Below are 15,590 nucleotides of genomic sequence, written 5' to 3' on the forward strand. Positions count from 1 at the left end.
TCCTTTTTCTGAACGTATGCAAAATGGTAAATTGTGATTTTTAAATTTTTTATTGAAATTTGTGTTTAATTAATAGTTCCATAAGTAAAAACCATCCAATTAATTAGTTTTTAGGCATTGTAATATCGTTCACATGGTAAATTGCTGAAAAACCAATGCAATATTTTATAAAAGTTGATTTTTACTAAAATCCATGTTGTAGATGAATTTTTGAGTGAACTATAATTCGCTTGAATCCTAAAAAACATTTCATCATGTTTTTAGTTACTTAAAATGGTTTATATTGTCATACTATTGGACAATTAATTGAGCATTATATCTAAATTCATTTAAAAAAAATAAACTTCGATGAAAGATGTTTATGAAAAATATTATAACCTATATTAATTTTTTTTTTCTTTATTTTTTGTAGCCTCCAAAGAAGGATACTAAGGGATCGGCTAAACAGCCCCAGAAAACACAAAAAAAGAAGGAAGGAGGATCTGGTGGCGGAAAAGCCAAGAAGAAGAAGTGGTCAAAAGGAAAAGTTCGTGACAAGTTGAACAATCAAGTTTTGTTTGATAAAGCAACTTACGACAAATTGTATAAGGAAGTTCCACAATACAAGCTTATTACTCCTTCGGTAGTATCTGAAAGATTGAAGGTTCGTGGATCATTAGCAAAGAAAGCCCTTATCGAGCTTCGTGATAAAGGTAATTTGATTTCGGAATCATTCGCTTATAACGTCAAGGGAGATCTTACTCGTTCAAAAACATTAATATATTGCTTATTTTATTCTAGGATTAATTAAACAGGTCGTTCACCACAACGCTCAATTAATCTTCACAAGAACAACCAAAGGAGATGATCCAGTTGCTTAAAATATCTCCTTTTTGCAACCGTTTTGTGCAGGCAATTCCAACATGATTTCCTCCAATAAAGAAATATTGAAAATATGGGATTACGTTTTTTGATGAATATCTATTTGCTTTAAAGCTTAAAATTTCAGATCTCGATTGATAACATAAAAGTCTTAGAATTCGCTGTTTTTAAACGCTTTTATTTTTTAGCGCATTTTTACACGCTTTTATTGAAATTTTTTTCAAAAAGGTAGCTTAATAAGAACTAAGATTTGTTCGGTCGTTCGGCTGACGTTAAAAACTTTTTATCCAGACATCGTAGAGAGCTCGGAATGGTTTTAAAAGATCAGTTCCATAAAGTTATTGCGGCGCCGGGCATTTAAAAGTTTCAAATCATCGCATAAAGACTATAATTAACAAATTTTCATTTTCATATACAACAACAACAAAAACATCAACACGTTTTTTCATTGTTTTACAGTGTTCTTCAATGTTTTTCGATGTTTTTACAGTGTTTACTGAACAAACTTTGAATTTTTTTTGACCGTTATGAGGTTTAAATTATTAAAATCCGTTATATGATGAAATGTTAAATTTCTATTATGGTAACTTGGAATTAACTGGATCTGGTTTTGTTGGTCTGGAAGTGACTTGGATCCTACTGGATCTTGTTTTTGTGAGTTAGGAAATTAAATGGAAGTGACCTGAATCCTACTGGATCTCGTTTTTGTGGGCCTGGAAGTTATAAGGATCTTACTGGATCTTGTTTTGTGAATCTGGATCCTACTGGATCTTGTTTTTGTGGGTTTGGAAGTGATCTGGATCTTACTGGATCTTGATTTTGTGAGTCTGGAATTCTTAATAGTCTGGTCTATTAATCAATTACTGATCGCTGGGACAAAAATGCGCTTAAGTCCCTCGATCAATAACACGAGGACTTTTGTAATTTTTTTCAAAAAGGTAGCTTAATAAATCAATTTGTTCGTTCGGTCGTTCGGGCGTTCGGCTGACGCTAAAAACTTTTTAACTAGACATCCTAGAGAGCTCGGAATGGTTTTAAAAGATCTGTTCCATAAAGTTATTGCGGCGCCGGCCTTTTAAAACTTCCAAATCAAAGCATAAATACTATAATTAACAGTTTTTCATTTTCATATACAACAACAACACGTTTTTTCATTGTTTTTCAATGTTTTAACAGAGTTTACTGAGCAATGTTTAAATTAATTGTTTAATAGATCTTGTTTTGTGGGTATGGAAGTGACCTGGATCCTACTGGATCTTGTTTTTGTGGGACTGGAAGCTATATGAATCCTACTGGATCATGTTTTGTGGGTTTGGAAGTGATATAAATCCTACTGGATCTTGTTTTGTGGGTCTAGAAGTGATCTAAATCCTACTGGATCTTGTTTTGTAGGTCTAGAAGTGAGCTGGATCTAATTTTGTAGATCGATAACTGATTTATTAATCAATTAATGATCGCTGGGACAAAAATGCGCTTAAGTCCCTCGATCCATAACACGAGGACTTTAGTAATTTTTTCTTAAAAAAGGTCTATTGCTTCAAAACTCATCGTAATTGTTTCGGAACACTCACACATGGACTTTATAACATTCTTTTTTCCTGTTTAATATAATACTTGGATGTTAATTTCATACACTCATTTTTATCTGAACTCTTGAAAGGTGAACATCAATCTCAAGAATAAAAATAAAATAAACAAAATAAAAACAAAGGAATTATAAATTTTAGCTAATGCTTAGTTAGTGATGATACGAATTGATTCATCTTGTGTCAGTAAATAAATTTAATAATTAATCATGCAATTTTTAAGATAAGCATTAAACATCAAGATATTTGTGTAAGTGTTATAAATTAAATAATAATAAATATGTAGGTTTATCACGAATATTAAAGAAATTATACGCTAAAGAAGGAAACTAAAATGCCAAAAAATACTGATACACACTAATATTTGTGTTAAGTGTGTGACATAAGCATCTTTAAATGAAACCAACCAATATGTGTATATAAAAGTCATTCACGGTTTTATAACAAACAAAAAAAAAATAGAATTGATTGATATTTATTAAACACATCACGATAGTAAAATTTATCTTTAATATAAAAACAGTAGGAGATTTGGATCATATATTAATTATGAACATATCCGATGGTGACATTAACTTATTTTCTGTACATTGATTATACGTCATTTCTTATCTTTTTTTAAATTCAATAATTTACAAGCGAAATATACATTTAAAACGTCTTGAACACAATGCTAAAATGTAGATAAGATAGTTTTATTTGTAAGCAATTTTATCAACTTTTTTTATATAGAAATGTGTATAGCAGTCAATATTTTATAACTTACGAAATTCATACCTCGAAAAGATATTTCAATTACTTGAATCATCGCTTAGAACTATAGTTAACATGTTATAATTGAAATCTATAATTTTTGTTTTAATATTCTATTGTTGAGATAATTTTTCTTTTTTTTTCATTCCAGATGATTTTCATCTGCTAAAGTAAACTTCAATTAGGTTGTTCAAGTAAACAATTTAAAAAAAGGAAATTCAATATTTTCATATAGCAACGATGATGAGATATCTTACAATTTCAATATTTGTATGTCTAAGCGTTCAAATATATGCTTTTAATTCTATGATACAATGGCAGGGACCATGTAATTTTATGGACACGATTAATATAACAGGTGGCTACAAGAATGACAATAATAGTTTTATATATCAAGGAGTTACTTATGAATATGGAACTTATGGTCTTTACGGATACATCATTGAAAATCAAACAGAAAAAGTTAACGTACCTGCTCACTATAGAGGATGCATTTGTAAGTACAAACCTTGCATTAGATTATGCTGTATGGAAGGATTGGGTTTAAACGGACAACATCCATCATGTATTAAGACAAACACTCTTCAGGTTAATACACAGGATAATGATGAAACTCTTATTGATATTGAATCCCATGAGTATGGGCTTTTAATTAATCGACCATGCGGAAAAATGTACGTTCTTGAGCCTACTGATTATACCGAAGATAACTGGTACTTTCTTAAGGTAAGCTTTCTAATTTTTCTCTTTAAAGATTTCTGTTCAAAATATAGCTAACAAACACATTTTCTCTAGTTCAATGCTAATTATTTTTGGTGGCCTAACCAGTCTTGTCTCGTTAAAAGTACAAAATCATTCCTTTTTTTAATTGTTGAGCTTTTTGGCATGATAGCTTCTTTTTTAATCTTCGATTACTCTATCTGGTGCGTGAAAACAAATGGAGTATGTACAGTATGAAAGCACATGGCCTTAAATATGAAGCAAAAATATTAAACACTTGCACATATCTTTCATTTTTGAGATGTTTGAAAAATAAACACTTCTCCTCCTATAAATAAATTTATTTTATTTACTTTTCAGAATGGATCAATTTTAGCAGCTTCAGGGGTTTCAGATACAAATGATTATTGTTTTGGACAAGTATATAATAATTCGGATCCAGATGATATTTTAACAAAAGTACTGTTATGCTTTCATCCTTCAAATGATGTTAGATTTTCAGTATATCCGATTGGTAAGCTATTTAACCAAATACTTTCATTCGTAAAATTTAAGTAAAATCATACAAAATAGGACTTCTGAAACCACTTCCAGAAACCCTAATTTTAAAAGACACAAAAATAATTTTTCATAATTATGCACTCACCTAAAAATATTGATCTTCATATCTGTGTGTCATTCATTATGTTATCAGTATTAGGTAATTGTCTATGAAAATTATTGTTATTTCTATCAGGAGAATCAGGGTAATCAATATCTTTTATACGATATTAACTTTGAAATGAAAAGTTTTCTAATGTTTAATGGGTAGTTAATTGATTTACCCTTTTAATTAGTGCAAGAAAGTCATAAAAAATATCACTATAAAGCTTTAAGAACAAATCTACGGAAGTCTTTTTCGACTTGATTTTCTTTTTCTCAAAATTCTTCAAAACTATGTGTTTTTCATATACATTACGATATTTAACATAAATAGAAATATAGCATCTATCATTTTAAGTAGTAATCAGCTAATTTGAAGCTTTAGTTAAAGAGTTATTTCAATTTAAAAATGTTTCTTGGTTAATATATAAAAATTACCCTTTTTTCATTTTTATTTTTCCAAATTTAGACAAATGTTTGACAACAGAAAACTCATTTTGTCAATTTTAACTGTTATATGTTTCATTTTAATGCTTCTGGTCACGATATACGATAAGCAAATTTGTTACAGAAAACTAAATCGTTTACCCGATGAATTTTGTTAATCCTCCTTTTTACACCTTTTATTTTATCATATTAATAATAATAAATGACGATTTAGAGAAAGCCATCCATTAGGGTTTATAATGGAGCATATGTAATTGTTATTAGATAAACATTTTATGTATTTGATCTAATCATTTATTAATAATTTCTATTGAGAATGCCTATATTTTAATGGAATTTTTCTAAATACCTATTGCAAATAATTGATGTTTACAGCAGTTTACAGATGTTAATATTTATATTTTTCTTCCTTCTCGTTTCAGGAATGCTCTTCTCTATTCCGTTTTTAATTATAACATTTTGTGTATATGGTAGGTTCTGGTATTATCATGTTTTACTGTATTCTTACTATAAAATTGTCTTTTAATAATTAGCGTTTATTCCTGAACTACGTAATCTTCATGGAAAATGCTTGATGTGCTATGTACTTAGCTTAACCATATTGTATATAAGCTTATCTGCTGTTCAACTTGATCGAGAAAATGTATTACTTGAAACAATACAGTGTGCTATTTTTGGATTTTCAATATACATATGCGTACTGTTATGCTTTTTCTGGTTGAATGTTATGTGCTATGACATTTGGTCAACATTTAGGTAATTACTATCATATTACGCTTAGCAAAAATACAATTTTTCATTATCATTACTGTAATATTAGAGGAGGAATAAGTAGAGGACGGGGTGGCGACAGCAAAAGATTTTTATACTACATGATGTATGCTTTTGGATTCCCAATAATAATATCAACAATAGTATACATTATTGACATTTACAAACTAGTGCCTGATAATTTATTGCCAAAAATTGGTATTAAAAGATGCTGGATGCAAAATGAGCGTATAGTTGAAGCAATTTATGTTTATTTTCCGATATCTATTATCATGACTATAAACATAGTACTTTATTCTATTACTGCTTACAAAATCTGGCGAGTACAAAAAGAAACTAGTGTAGTTCGCCATGGAGACAGTCAAAAACATTCCAAATTGGAAGCTGATACTGATAGGTATCTATTTTAATTAATTTAATAATTATTTTTTAGTCTTACTTACTGAAAAATTTAAACTTTTTCAGATTTTTCCTTTATTTACGATTATTTATTGTAATGGGAGCAACTTGGTGCATGGAATCAGTTTCATGGGTATTTGAAAACAACATTATTTTCTATGTGAGCGACTTTCTGAATTGCGTGCAAGGATTTATCATATTTCTGCTGTTTGTGTGGAAACCAAAAGTTAAAAAATTAATAGTTAAAAGGTACGTTAGGATTTTTTAAAATCATTTTTCAAATAGTTCAATAGATATTTGTTCATCTGTCTCACCTTCATTTAGATATAGTTTTCTATTTAAAAATTAATTCATATAAGCAGTGAATTTTTCACTTTAATTGTCACTTTTATCAATAATGTTATTGCTGTTACAAACGTATTTTATTATTGCCAATTTTGAAGATATTGGCACCAATTAATAACCATATCATTAACAAGTCTTAAAAAAGTTCAAAAAATAATTTTTTACTTGAAAAAAGAGTTGCGATGACAGGTAGAGGTGACAGATTCTGTCAAAAGATGAGCTGTCACAGGTCGTTACCTGTTGACAGGCGAAATTTTTCTGCATGTCACAGGTTCGAGCTGTCACAGGTGACCTGTCGACAGGTTAATTCTGCCTGCCTATCACTAGCCTGACCTTTCACAGGTGTCGCCTGTCACAGGTCTTCACCTTTCTACCTGTCACAGGTTTGACCTGTTTCTGTTATATGTGTCTGTCATCTTTTAAAAAAAAATTTCACTTGTGAATTTGTATAAAATTTCATCCACAATTTATCCAATTTTTTAGCGCATTTTTGAAATTTATTTCAAAAAGGTAGCTTAATAACACACTTTGTTCGGTCGGTCGCTCGGTCGGCTGGAACGCAAGATCTCGAAAACTAGACATCGTAGAGAGCTCGGAAAGGTTTTAAAAGATCAGTTCAATAGAGTTATTGCGGCGCCGGGCATTTAAAAGTTTCAAATCATCGCATAAAGACTATAATTAACAAATTTTCATTTTCATATACAACAACAACAACAAAAACATCAACACGTTTTTTCATTGTTTTACAGTGTTCTTCAATGTTTTTCGATGTTTTATCAGTGTTTGCTGAACAAAATTGAATTTTTTTTGACCGTTATGTGGTATAAATTATGAAAATCCGTTAAATGATGAAATTCTTAAATTCTAAGTATGGTGACTTAGAATTAACTGGATCTTGTTTTGTTGGTCTTGAAGTGACCTGGATCCTACTGGATGTTGTTTTGTGGATCTGGAAGTGGCCTGGATCCTGCTGGATCTTTTTTTGTGGATCATGAAGTTATATGGATCCTACTGATTTTTTTTTTGTGGATCTGGAAGTAACCTAGATCCTACTGTATCTTGTTTTGCGGGTCTGGTAGTGACCTGGATCCTACTGGATCTTGTTTTTGTGGGTCTGGAAGTAACCTGGATCCTACTGGATGTTGTTTTGTGGATCTGAAAGTGACATGGATCCTACTGGATCTTGTATTGCGAATCTGGAAGTGACCTGGATCCTACTGGATCTTGTTTTGTGAATCTGGAAGTGACCTGGATCCTATTGGATCTTGTTTTTGAGGATCTGGGAGTTATATAAATCCTACTGGATCTTGTTTTATAGACAGGGAACTGACTTAAAAATCAATTACTGATCGCTGGGACAAAAATGCGCTGAAGTAACTCGATAAGAACGAGTACTTTTGTATTTTTTTTTTTACTTTCTGAGAAAATAATTCAAATCTTAAATTTCATTCATATATTTTTCATATTTTTAACAAAATACATAGATTAGATAAAAGAAACAGGTCAAACCTGTGACAGATAGAAAAAATTCTTCCTGTCGACAGGTGATGATCCATGAAAGGTCTCGCCTGTGACAGGCAAATAAATTTTCTGTTGACCTGTCACAGATTGCAACTCTGCTTGAAAATGAATCTGATATTCCAATTTGGATTGAAAAATTCTGTTATTGCAAATTCTTCTCAAATCTGCCTTGTGTATCGAAATTTCATAAAACTTAACGTATACTTTTAGTTTACATTCTTTACCATGGAGTGATGAATCAAGTTAGTTAACAAAAATGAATCAAAAATATGTTTAGGAGAATAAAGACAATGATAATTTGACAAAATTTATATTAATATGTAAACGCTTGGCTGTGTTATAAAGGTAATTGGACCTTAAATTTAAAAAAAAAAATGCTAGATAAATATAAACATGATTCTAGATTCCTATGGTGGAAACTCTTTACTAGCAAGCATTAAATTACAGCGCTGTAAACAGGCTGTTAATTAATTTTTACATTCGCAATTTTAAATTAATTTATTAAAACATCATACTGTATACTTTAAGTAAAGTTAAAAAATTAAGGAAAATTTTAAATCTTCCTTAGTTATTTAGTTTTTCCGGATGTTCTTAAGTGTGTTTGTACGATATCTGTAAATCAATTGGTAGGTAACTTTTTATTTTTTTTCCTACTGGATCTTGTTTTGTGGGTTTGGAAGTGACCTGGATCTTACTGGATCTTATTTTTGGTAGGAAAACTGATATCAATTAATATCTATTAATCAATTACTGATCGCCTAAAATGCGCTTAAGTCCCTCGATAAATAACACGAGTAATTGTAATTTTTTTTATTAAGCCAGTGGCTTCGATACGGGTAGTGGTTACAACGTTAGTTTAGAGGAAATATTATAAAAAAATAAAAAAAATAGTGCAATTTAATGCGAACTAGTATTGAGTATGATGGAAAGTTTAACATTCTCTTAGTTCATATTTCTTTTCATAAACATTAATTGAGCTTTTGTGCCTAATTTCAAAATTACATAATACCTCTTTTTTGTTAAAATTTGTTTACTAGTAAAATATTATTTTTTTTTTTCAACAAAGGGAAAGTGAATTTAACAACCCTAATAAACAATGAGCATACTCACTTAAATGAGTGTTTTCACGAGTATACTCAATTAATATAATTAAGTTTGTTCAATTTTGTGGAGATACTCATGAGCATGTTCCTTTTTTTTCGGGTAAAGCACAGTTTTTTTGTACCACGTAATAATGAACTCTTAGCATATATGCTTGACTTCAAATCAATTTATGCCAAAAATCTTTTGCTTTTAAATTAAAAAATGAAAATGGTTGCATATGTATGTAAAAAATTATGTTTGGTCAATTTTAGATACCGTTCTATAAGAAAACTACCTCCCATAACATCTCAAAGCGGAAATTCATCACGAACTGAAACTTCGAGAATATCCTCAGGAGTTTCAAATATCAGAAATGTCCCGATTGCAGAGAAACCAATGCTAGAAGACTAAAAATCAAAACAAAAATATGTTGACAACGATGCAAAATTTAAATGCCTAAAATTGAATTAAAAATTATCTTGCAAATTTTGATTTAAATCATTTATCATGGAAACCTCAACGAGAAAAAATAAATAGTAAAGAACAGGTTATTTAATAATTCTTAAAGTTTATAAGTGTTCAGAACAACATTTTAAGAAAATAATATTTGTTAATATTAATTATAATGTGTCTATTTAGTATTATTGCAATAAAGCCATTTTTTGTTAAACTGTGAACATTTTGTTAATTAAATGAAGTTTAAATTTTACTTGGAATAAAACTAACAATTTTATGTGCAGTATTATCCAGATAATTTCTTCGCTCAAAAACTAAGATTCAAGTCATTTTTAATGTAAGATAAAAAACTTAAACCTTCTAAATGCCCTAGCGGTCAATAAACTGTTGGAATGAATCCAAGTTTTTAATTTTAAAAAAATTGAAATACCTATTGAGTAGTTTCAAAAATCAAACACATCCAAAATCCTGTGGAAATAAAATAAACAAGATTAAAAGTTTTTATATTTCATTACAATTTATTTCGTTTCAATTACAAATTTTCTTTCTTTTGTTAATATATATATATATATATATATATTTTACTACATCTTGCTTCTACACATTTATATCTTTATCATTTTTCTTTTTGTATGTAAATCAATAAAAAATTATTCGGTTTTCGCATTAATTTTTTTTAAATAATCTGATAGTTATCGTGTCTTATTATTATTTACGATTTTCATAATTTGCGTTACAATTTCAATGAGTGCATACATTATTATTTTTTACTAGAATGACGCAGAGATAGAAGTTATTTTTCAATGAAAAAATTAAATCTGCAAAAATTTAAAAAAAAAGAGCAAAAATTTAGACTTTAATTCTAAATTAATTTTTTGATAAGTATTAATACCGAAATTAACTAAATCTCATATCTAAAATTATAACCTAAATTAATTAATGTTTTAAGATTTAACTAATTTCAAAAATGACACATTGGAGAGGTTTTAAAATTTAAATTGAAAATATTGCTTCTCGCACTAACTTCATTACATATATTGTGATCTGTTATACGCCATATACTGTTATAAGTCATCGATTTGCTAATTCTAACAAATTAATTCTTTCTGTTATTATTTGATTTTTATAAAACAAAAGAAATTTAAATATTAAAGACAACATTGACATAAAAACAAAATATAAAAATAATCAAATAAAAGGATGTCGATCCATACAAAACTACCCTGTTTTTAATCAATAATTATTTCAGTGTTAACAATTAAAATGATAATTTTAAAAATATATTATATTCAAAAACAAATTAGGAAATGAATAAACGTTTTTTGAGAAAATATATTACATTATTGCAAATGACTCTGAATATATGTAGATTATTTATTATTTGTAGAATGCTACTCTTATAATTTTTATAATTATATGAAATAACCCGTCTCAAAACCAAACTGCAAGATTATTTGAATGAACAACGAGAATGGTTTTTACATGTAAATTTAATAAATGGATCAGTTCAATCATATTCTATTCATTACAATTTTTAACCTACAGTAAAGAAATATAAAAAAATTCATTCTCATTGACAGTCATCCAGCATAACAATCTTTGCTAGTTTGTCAATATATGTACCTCAAATAGCGTAAATTATTAATTAACATTACATTATTGTTTTTTTTTTTTTTCTTTTATCAGCAAGAAATCAACTCGACTTAAAAAAGAGATTTTATTTCAAAAACTTTTTGATCGATTCTTTTGCTTGACTGAAAAATTTAATCCATGTCAAATTTTTTTCTTATTCTCGGACAAATGGTCAATTTTAGACAAGCAGGAAAATTAAAGATTTTACAAAATTTATTACTTTAATATCAAAATGTTTTGCTGAAAATTAACTACAAAAACTTAATTTTTTTAAATTTTAAAAAATAAAATCGTTACTATTCCTTCAAAAATCTATTTCGTACTCAAACGGATGACAAAATAAATTTAGGAATTTAATTAACTTTAATATAATATTTTTATTATACGTAATAAATTTTTTTATAAATTCGCGCGCATTTTAACACATACTTAATAAATATTCCTTCATAATATAATTCAATATAATTATATCAATAATATATTTTACTCTGAATGTATATAAATTTTTTTTTTTTCGTTTTGTTCTTCTTTATCGTACTATTAATGCTTTTTTCAATATTTCGTTTAATTTTAATTATAAACGCCACGCGAAATACCTTCACGATTTCTCGACTGCCATTTACAAGTAAGAATTCGAACATAAGTTCGTCGAAATGAAGCATTACAAAGTGCATACAAAATTGGATTTATTGTTGAATTTATATAACAAAGTGCATAGAAGAAATCCCACAGTTCTTGAGGTATGCATTTTGTGCATGTTGTAAGCGGTTTTAGCAATACTAAAATATTATATGGTAACCATGTAATGATAAATGATAATAATATTGCTGATAAAGTTTTTGCCGCTTTTGATTCTTGGCGTTTTTCTTGGGATTTCTTCTTTTTATTCATTGCTGCTTTTTGTTGTTGTTTTTCTCGTGCAGTTAACAGCGTTTTACGGGGTATGATTTTTGCATTCAATGGTAGTCGATTATTAAATTCGTATGATGGATGTGGCGTGTTCAATGCGAATGGATCTTTTTCGCCTTTTTTCAAAGTACCAAATTCGTCAACACTACAACTTGCACCACCAGTTTTAGACATGATAATTTTGGACAAATTTGCATCTTCTGGGTACATTTTAATGGAAGGAAGTTTTAAGTCACGTTCGGCACTTTCAACACCACAAGCACTTGGTCCACTACCTCGAGCATCATTACCCTCGATTGGCAGTCTTATTAATATTGTATAAACAGAATCTTGTGATAATGAACGCTTTAGATTGGATGATTGTGGCTTATCGGCATTGTTTTGTTTAATGCCAACATTACTTGACTGTGTAGAAACTAATGCTTGCTGCTGCCTGTTTTTACCAAATGCTGACGGAGAATCATTCGGCATTGATTGACAATAACTTCCACGAGCATATGGATCGCGAATTATGTTTAAAGAGGTACATCTACAACAATATGATTATGTTATAAATGTTAATTAATCAATTAAACTAGCAAAGAATAATTTAAATACCTAGACACTGAGCTTTGCACAGGAGTCTCAGAAGTACACGGTGTACCATATTCACCATATGATTGTTCTCCATCATAGTCACACCAATCACCAAAATCTTCAAATGATTCTTCCTCCTGTCCAGAGTGCCACCAAGCAACACACCAATTCTTTATACTTTCCAGCATTGAATCAGATTTGCAATTTTTTGTCTGATAGGTCAAATATAAAATATTTTATGTATATGTATAATATGACTTTCTATATTTCGACATAGAAGAATAGAACTTACACTTGTGCGTCTTGACAAATCATTTGATGAGTGTGGATGTGCTCCTGAAAAATAACTATTGCTTTCGTTGTCACCAGTTCCATGCGGTGGATGCCAAAAATTTGGGTCGATATATTCGCCAATTTGATGATTTATTGTTGAAGTTTCATCGCTTTAAATTTGGAAAAATAAAATTGTAGTAAAATAAAAAGTACGCATAATTTACAATTATTTTTATTATTTTTCATTACCTAGAATTAGAACGTTTTGAAGCATCTTTCTTAATACTTTGGTGAAAACCTCCACCTCCTCCACCACCTGCTTGCAAATTTGGTAAATCTTTTTGGCGTTTTTTAGTCTCACGCCATATACGAAAGTACAAAAAACACATTACAGTAACTGTTTTTAAAAAGAAACAAGTCCAAAAAAGCGTGTAAAAAAAACTTAGTGCACTTTTAAAATAAAAAGAAATTAAATAATTGTATTTACCGGGTACATAAAATGCAGCAATAGCTGTGATGAAAGTAATCAATTGATTCGTTTCAATAAACTGAATATAACATTCGTATTCAGGAACTGTTCTCTTTCCTTATGTTATTTTAAAAAATGGTTTTGGTTTATTTTGTTCCGAATGATATAAAAAGATTAAGTTTGATGTCATATATCAATGCAATTATTGTTGTGATATGCAATATAAAAAAGAAAAAAAAAAATTGTTTAAAGTATAAATTTTAAACGTTTATTAAAAAAAATTGAGATGCATACCCTCTATATAGGGCCAAGAATAAATCCATGGCGGCCAAAGAATTAGGCTTATTAGCCAGGCAAATGATATCATAATTGCTGCTTTGCGATTGGTTCTTTTCGCTCGATAAGTTAACGGACGTGTTACAGAAAAATAGCGATCAAAAGAAATTATAAGAAGATTAAGTACAGAGGCATTTGATGCTAAATAATCTAATGACAGCCATGTATCGCAAATAAAAGATCCAAATGGCCAATATCCTGCAATTGTCTGTACCGTAAATAAGGGCATTGATACAAGTCCAATTGCTAAATCTGCTATTGCCAGTGAAAAGAGGAAATAATTTGAAATTGTCTGTAGCTGTTTATCAATTTTGAATGATATCATCACCTGATTTAAATAAAATTTAAAAAAATTATATAATTATACATTTCATTTTTAGATAAATCCTTATTGTAATAAACAGAACATACCATTAGGTTACCGATGACGGTAAGTAACGACAATATGATGAATACAATAGCAATAACAATTTTTTGTGAAACATTGTACGGTGATGATGGTTTCTCATGAAATGTTGAATGCGTTGTTGTAATATTAATGCCATATTGTGTGACATTTTGTAAATTTTCTAAACTCAGAAATGCTGTTGTATGTGTAAAAGTACTGAAGTTTATGCTACTCAATGTTGTTGTGTAGTAATTCATTTCCGAGGAAGCATAAATAATAAGGAAATTTCTTCTGTTGACGTTGCTTTTCTTTTAATTTTCCTCTTTTTTTAAAGAATTACTGTAAATATTATATAATTTTTATGTTCCATACAATTATTGCTATTTCATATTTTTTAATTTTTTAAACTACTTTAAGAAAGGATTTTTTAGTGTTAATACAGAATCACAAATAATGAAGTTAATTTCTTTTTTATTCCATTAATAAAATAATTTTCATATTATTTCAAATTTTGATTATTTATTTTTAATTTTCTGCTTCATTTTAAGGTTTAAGTTCTTAATTTATTATAATTCTTTGTATTCCAATAGGTGAGATGAATTTATGTTTAACACACTTTTTTTTCTTATTATTGCAGCATTGGATTATGCACTTTATTCCTTGATGATTAAATTTAGCTATTTTAAGTTGATTTTTTTAGTTCCATAATAAAAGAAACCGACTAGTCAATAGAAGTAATCAGTTTGGATTTTTTTGTGAATGAGTCTTTATTAACGGATATTTAGTTACACCCGTTTTAGTTCCACTCTTTCACCTACTGTCGGCTCTTTTTCGTTTTACTCCTTGCGCTGTCGCTTTTTTTCTCATTTCATTCAACATTAACTACTTTTTACGTACATTTATTTTCAAACTTTACTACCTTTTTGACTTTATATAATATCATCTTGGGTTCTAATGAGTCTTCTTTTAATTATTTTTAAACATTTCAAAAAAATGAATGAACATTCAAAAAATTATCAAAGGTTTTTATACGTTTGATTTCATGTCATTATTATTTGGTTATATTTTAATATCGTTCTTTCTTGTGCACTCCAAACTAAAGTTTCAAAAGTATAAAAATGTAATATAATTGAAATCTATTTATTATTTTCTATTATTCAAATTCAATCATCCAGCACAATTACTTTATTTTTTAATAAAAAATTATCAAAATTGGAATAACAGCAATGGATACATATATACATATACATATACATTGGAATTTATAGGAATTTATTATTTTTATGCACTTTAGTTTTATTCTTCAACTTTATTCTTAATTTAATTAATTTAAATCACAGTTAAAGCAAAATTATATTTTCCTAAAAGTTGTTCACTTAAACACTATTCATTTTGAATTTCACAAAAAGTTTATAGTAAAAAA

The 15,590-nt window shown here is 28.5% G+C and overlaps 3 protein-coding genes across 5 annotated transcripts; 2 read left to right on the forward strand and 1 right to left on the reverse strand.

Annotated features, from left to right (window-relative positions):
• The first annotated feature begins 3 nt into the window (after window positions 1-3).
• On the forward strand, window positions 4-937 carry RpS25 (ribosomal protein S25). 2 transcript variants are annotated; one of them, XM_070653293.1, is made up of 3 exons: window positions 4-26; window positions 413-692; window positions 781-937. In XM_070653293.1, the coding sequence occupies exons 1-3, from the start codon at window positions 24-26 to the stop codon at window positions 858-860; spliced, it is 363 nt and encodes a 120-aa protein (XP_070509394.1). In that variant the 5' UTR covers window positions 4-23; the 3' UTR covers window positions 861-937. The 2 variants fall into 2 exon arrangements, with proteins under 2 accessions (XP_070509394.1, XP_070509396.1); XM_070653295.1 differs by lacking the exon at window positions 4-26 and adding an exon at window positions 115-136.
• A 1,575-nt stretch (window positions 938-2,512) lies between these two features.
• mthl10 (methuselah-like 10) lies at window positions 2,513-9,805 on the forward strand. Of its 2 annotated transcripts, XR_011545446.1 has the most exons (9): window positions 2,513-2,697; window positions 3,352-3,926; window positions 4,281-4,434; window positions 5,432-5,479; window positions 5,543-5,765; window positions 5,830-6,177; window positions 6,246-6,428; window positions 8,256-8,390; window positions 9,401-9,539. XR_011545446.1 is itself a non-coding variant. In XM_070653097.1 (8 exons), exons 2-8 carry the CDS (start codon window positions 3,441-3,443, stop codon window positions 9,537-9,539), a joined length of 1,581 nt encoding a protein of 526 aa, XP_070509198.1. In that variant the 5' UTR covers window positions 2,513-2,697; window positions 3,352-3,440; the 3' UTR covers window positions 9,540-9,805. The 2 variants fall into 2 exon arrangements, 1 of the variants encoding a protein (XP_070509198.1); XM_070653097.1 differs by lacking the exon at window positions 8,256-8,390 and having other exon boundaries at window positions 9,401-9,805.
• A 286-nt stretch (window positions 9,806-10,091) lies between these two features.
• Window positions 10,092-15,260, reverse strand: mAChR-A (muscarinic Acetylcholine Receptor, A-type). Its single transcript, XM_070653095.1, has 7 exons — window positions 14,191-15,260; window positions 13,738-14,107; window positions 13,462-13,560; window positions 13,224-13,371; window positions 12,994-13,144; window positions 12,723-12,913; window positions 10,092-12,654 (listed from the first exon to the last, which is right to left on the reverse strand). The coding sequence occupies exons 1-7, from the start codon at window positions 14,422-14,424 to the stop codon at window positions 11,787-11,789; spliced, it is 2,061 nt and encodes a 686-aa protein (XP_070509196.1). The 5' UTR covers window positions 14,425-15,260; the 3' UTR covers window positions 10,092-11,786.
• Between the last annotated feature and the right edge of the window lie 330 nt (window positions 15,261-15,590).

Source organism: Chironomus tepperi, unplaced genomic scaffold, assembly GCF_022539635.2.
Source record: "Chironomus tepperi strain 1889 unplaced genomic scaffold, CSIRO-AGI_Ctep_v1 contig_67, whole genome shotgun sequence".
NCBI classification, from domain to species: Eukaryota; Metazoa; Arthropoda; class Insecta; order Diptera; family Chironomidae; genus Chironomus; species Chironomus tepperi.

Bases quoted from the DNA above. Each gene is read 5' to 3' on its own strand.
- RpS25 (XM_070653293.1), top strand. The intron at 693-780 runs GTAATTTGATTT...ATTTTATTCTAG, and splicing joins TATCGAGCTTCGTGATAAAG to GATTAATTAAACAGGTCGTT.
- mAChR-A (XM_070653095.1), bottom strand. From the start codon at position 14,424: ATGAATTACTACACAACAACATTGAGTAGCATAAACTTCAGTACTTTT. The intron at 14,108-14,190 runs GTATGTTCTGTT...TATTTAAATCAG, and splicing joins CCGTCATCGGTAACCTAATG to GTGATGATATCATTCAAAAT. The intron at 13,561-13,737 runs GTATGCATCTCA...AAATAACATAAG, and splicing joins TTCTTGGCCCTATATAGAGG to GAAAGAGAACAGTTCCTGAA.
- mthl10 (XM_070653097.1), top strand. From the start codon at position 3,441: ATGATGAGATATCTTACAATTTCAATATTTGTATGTCTAAGCGTTCAA. The intron at 4,435-5,431 runs GTAAGCTATTTA...TTCTCGTTTCAG, and splicing joins ATTTTCAGTATATCCGATTG to GAATGCTCTTCTCTATTCCG. The intron at 5,766-5,829 runs GTAATTACTATC...CTGTAATATTAG, and splicing joins GACATTTGGTCAACATTTAG to AGGAGGAATAAGTAGAGGAC.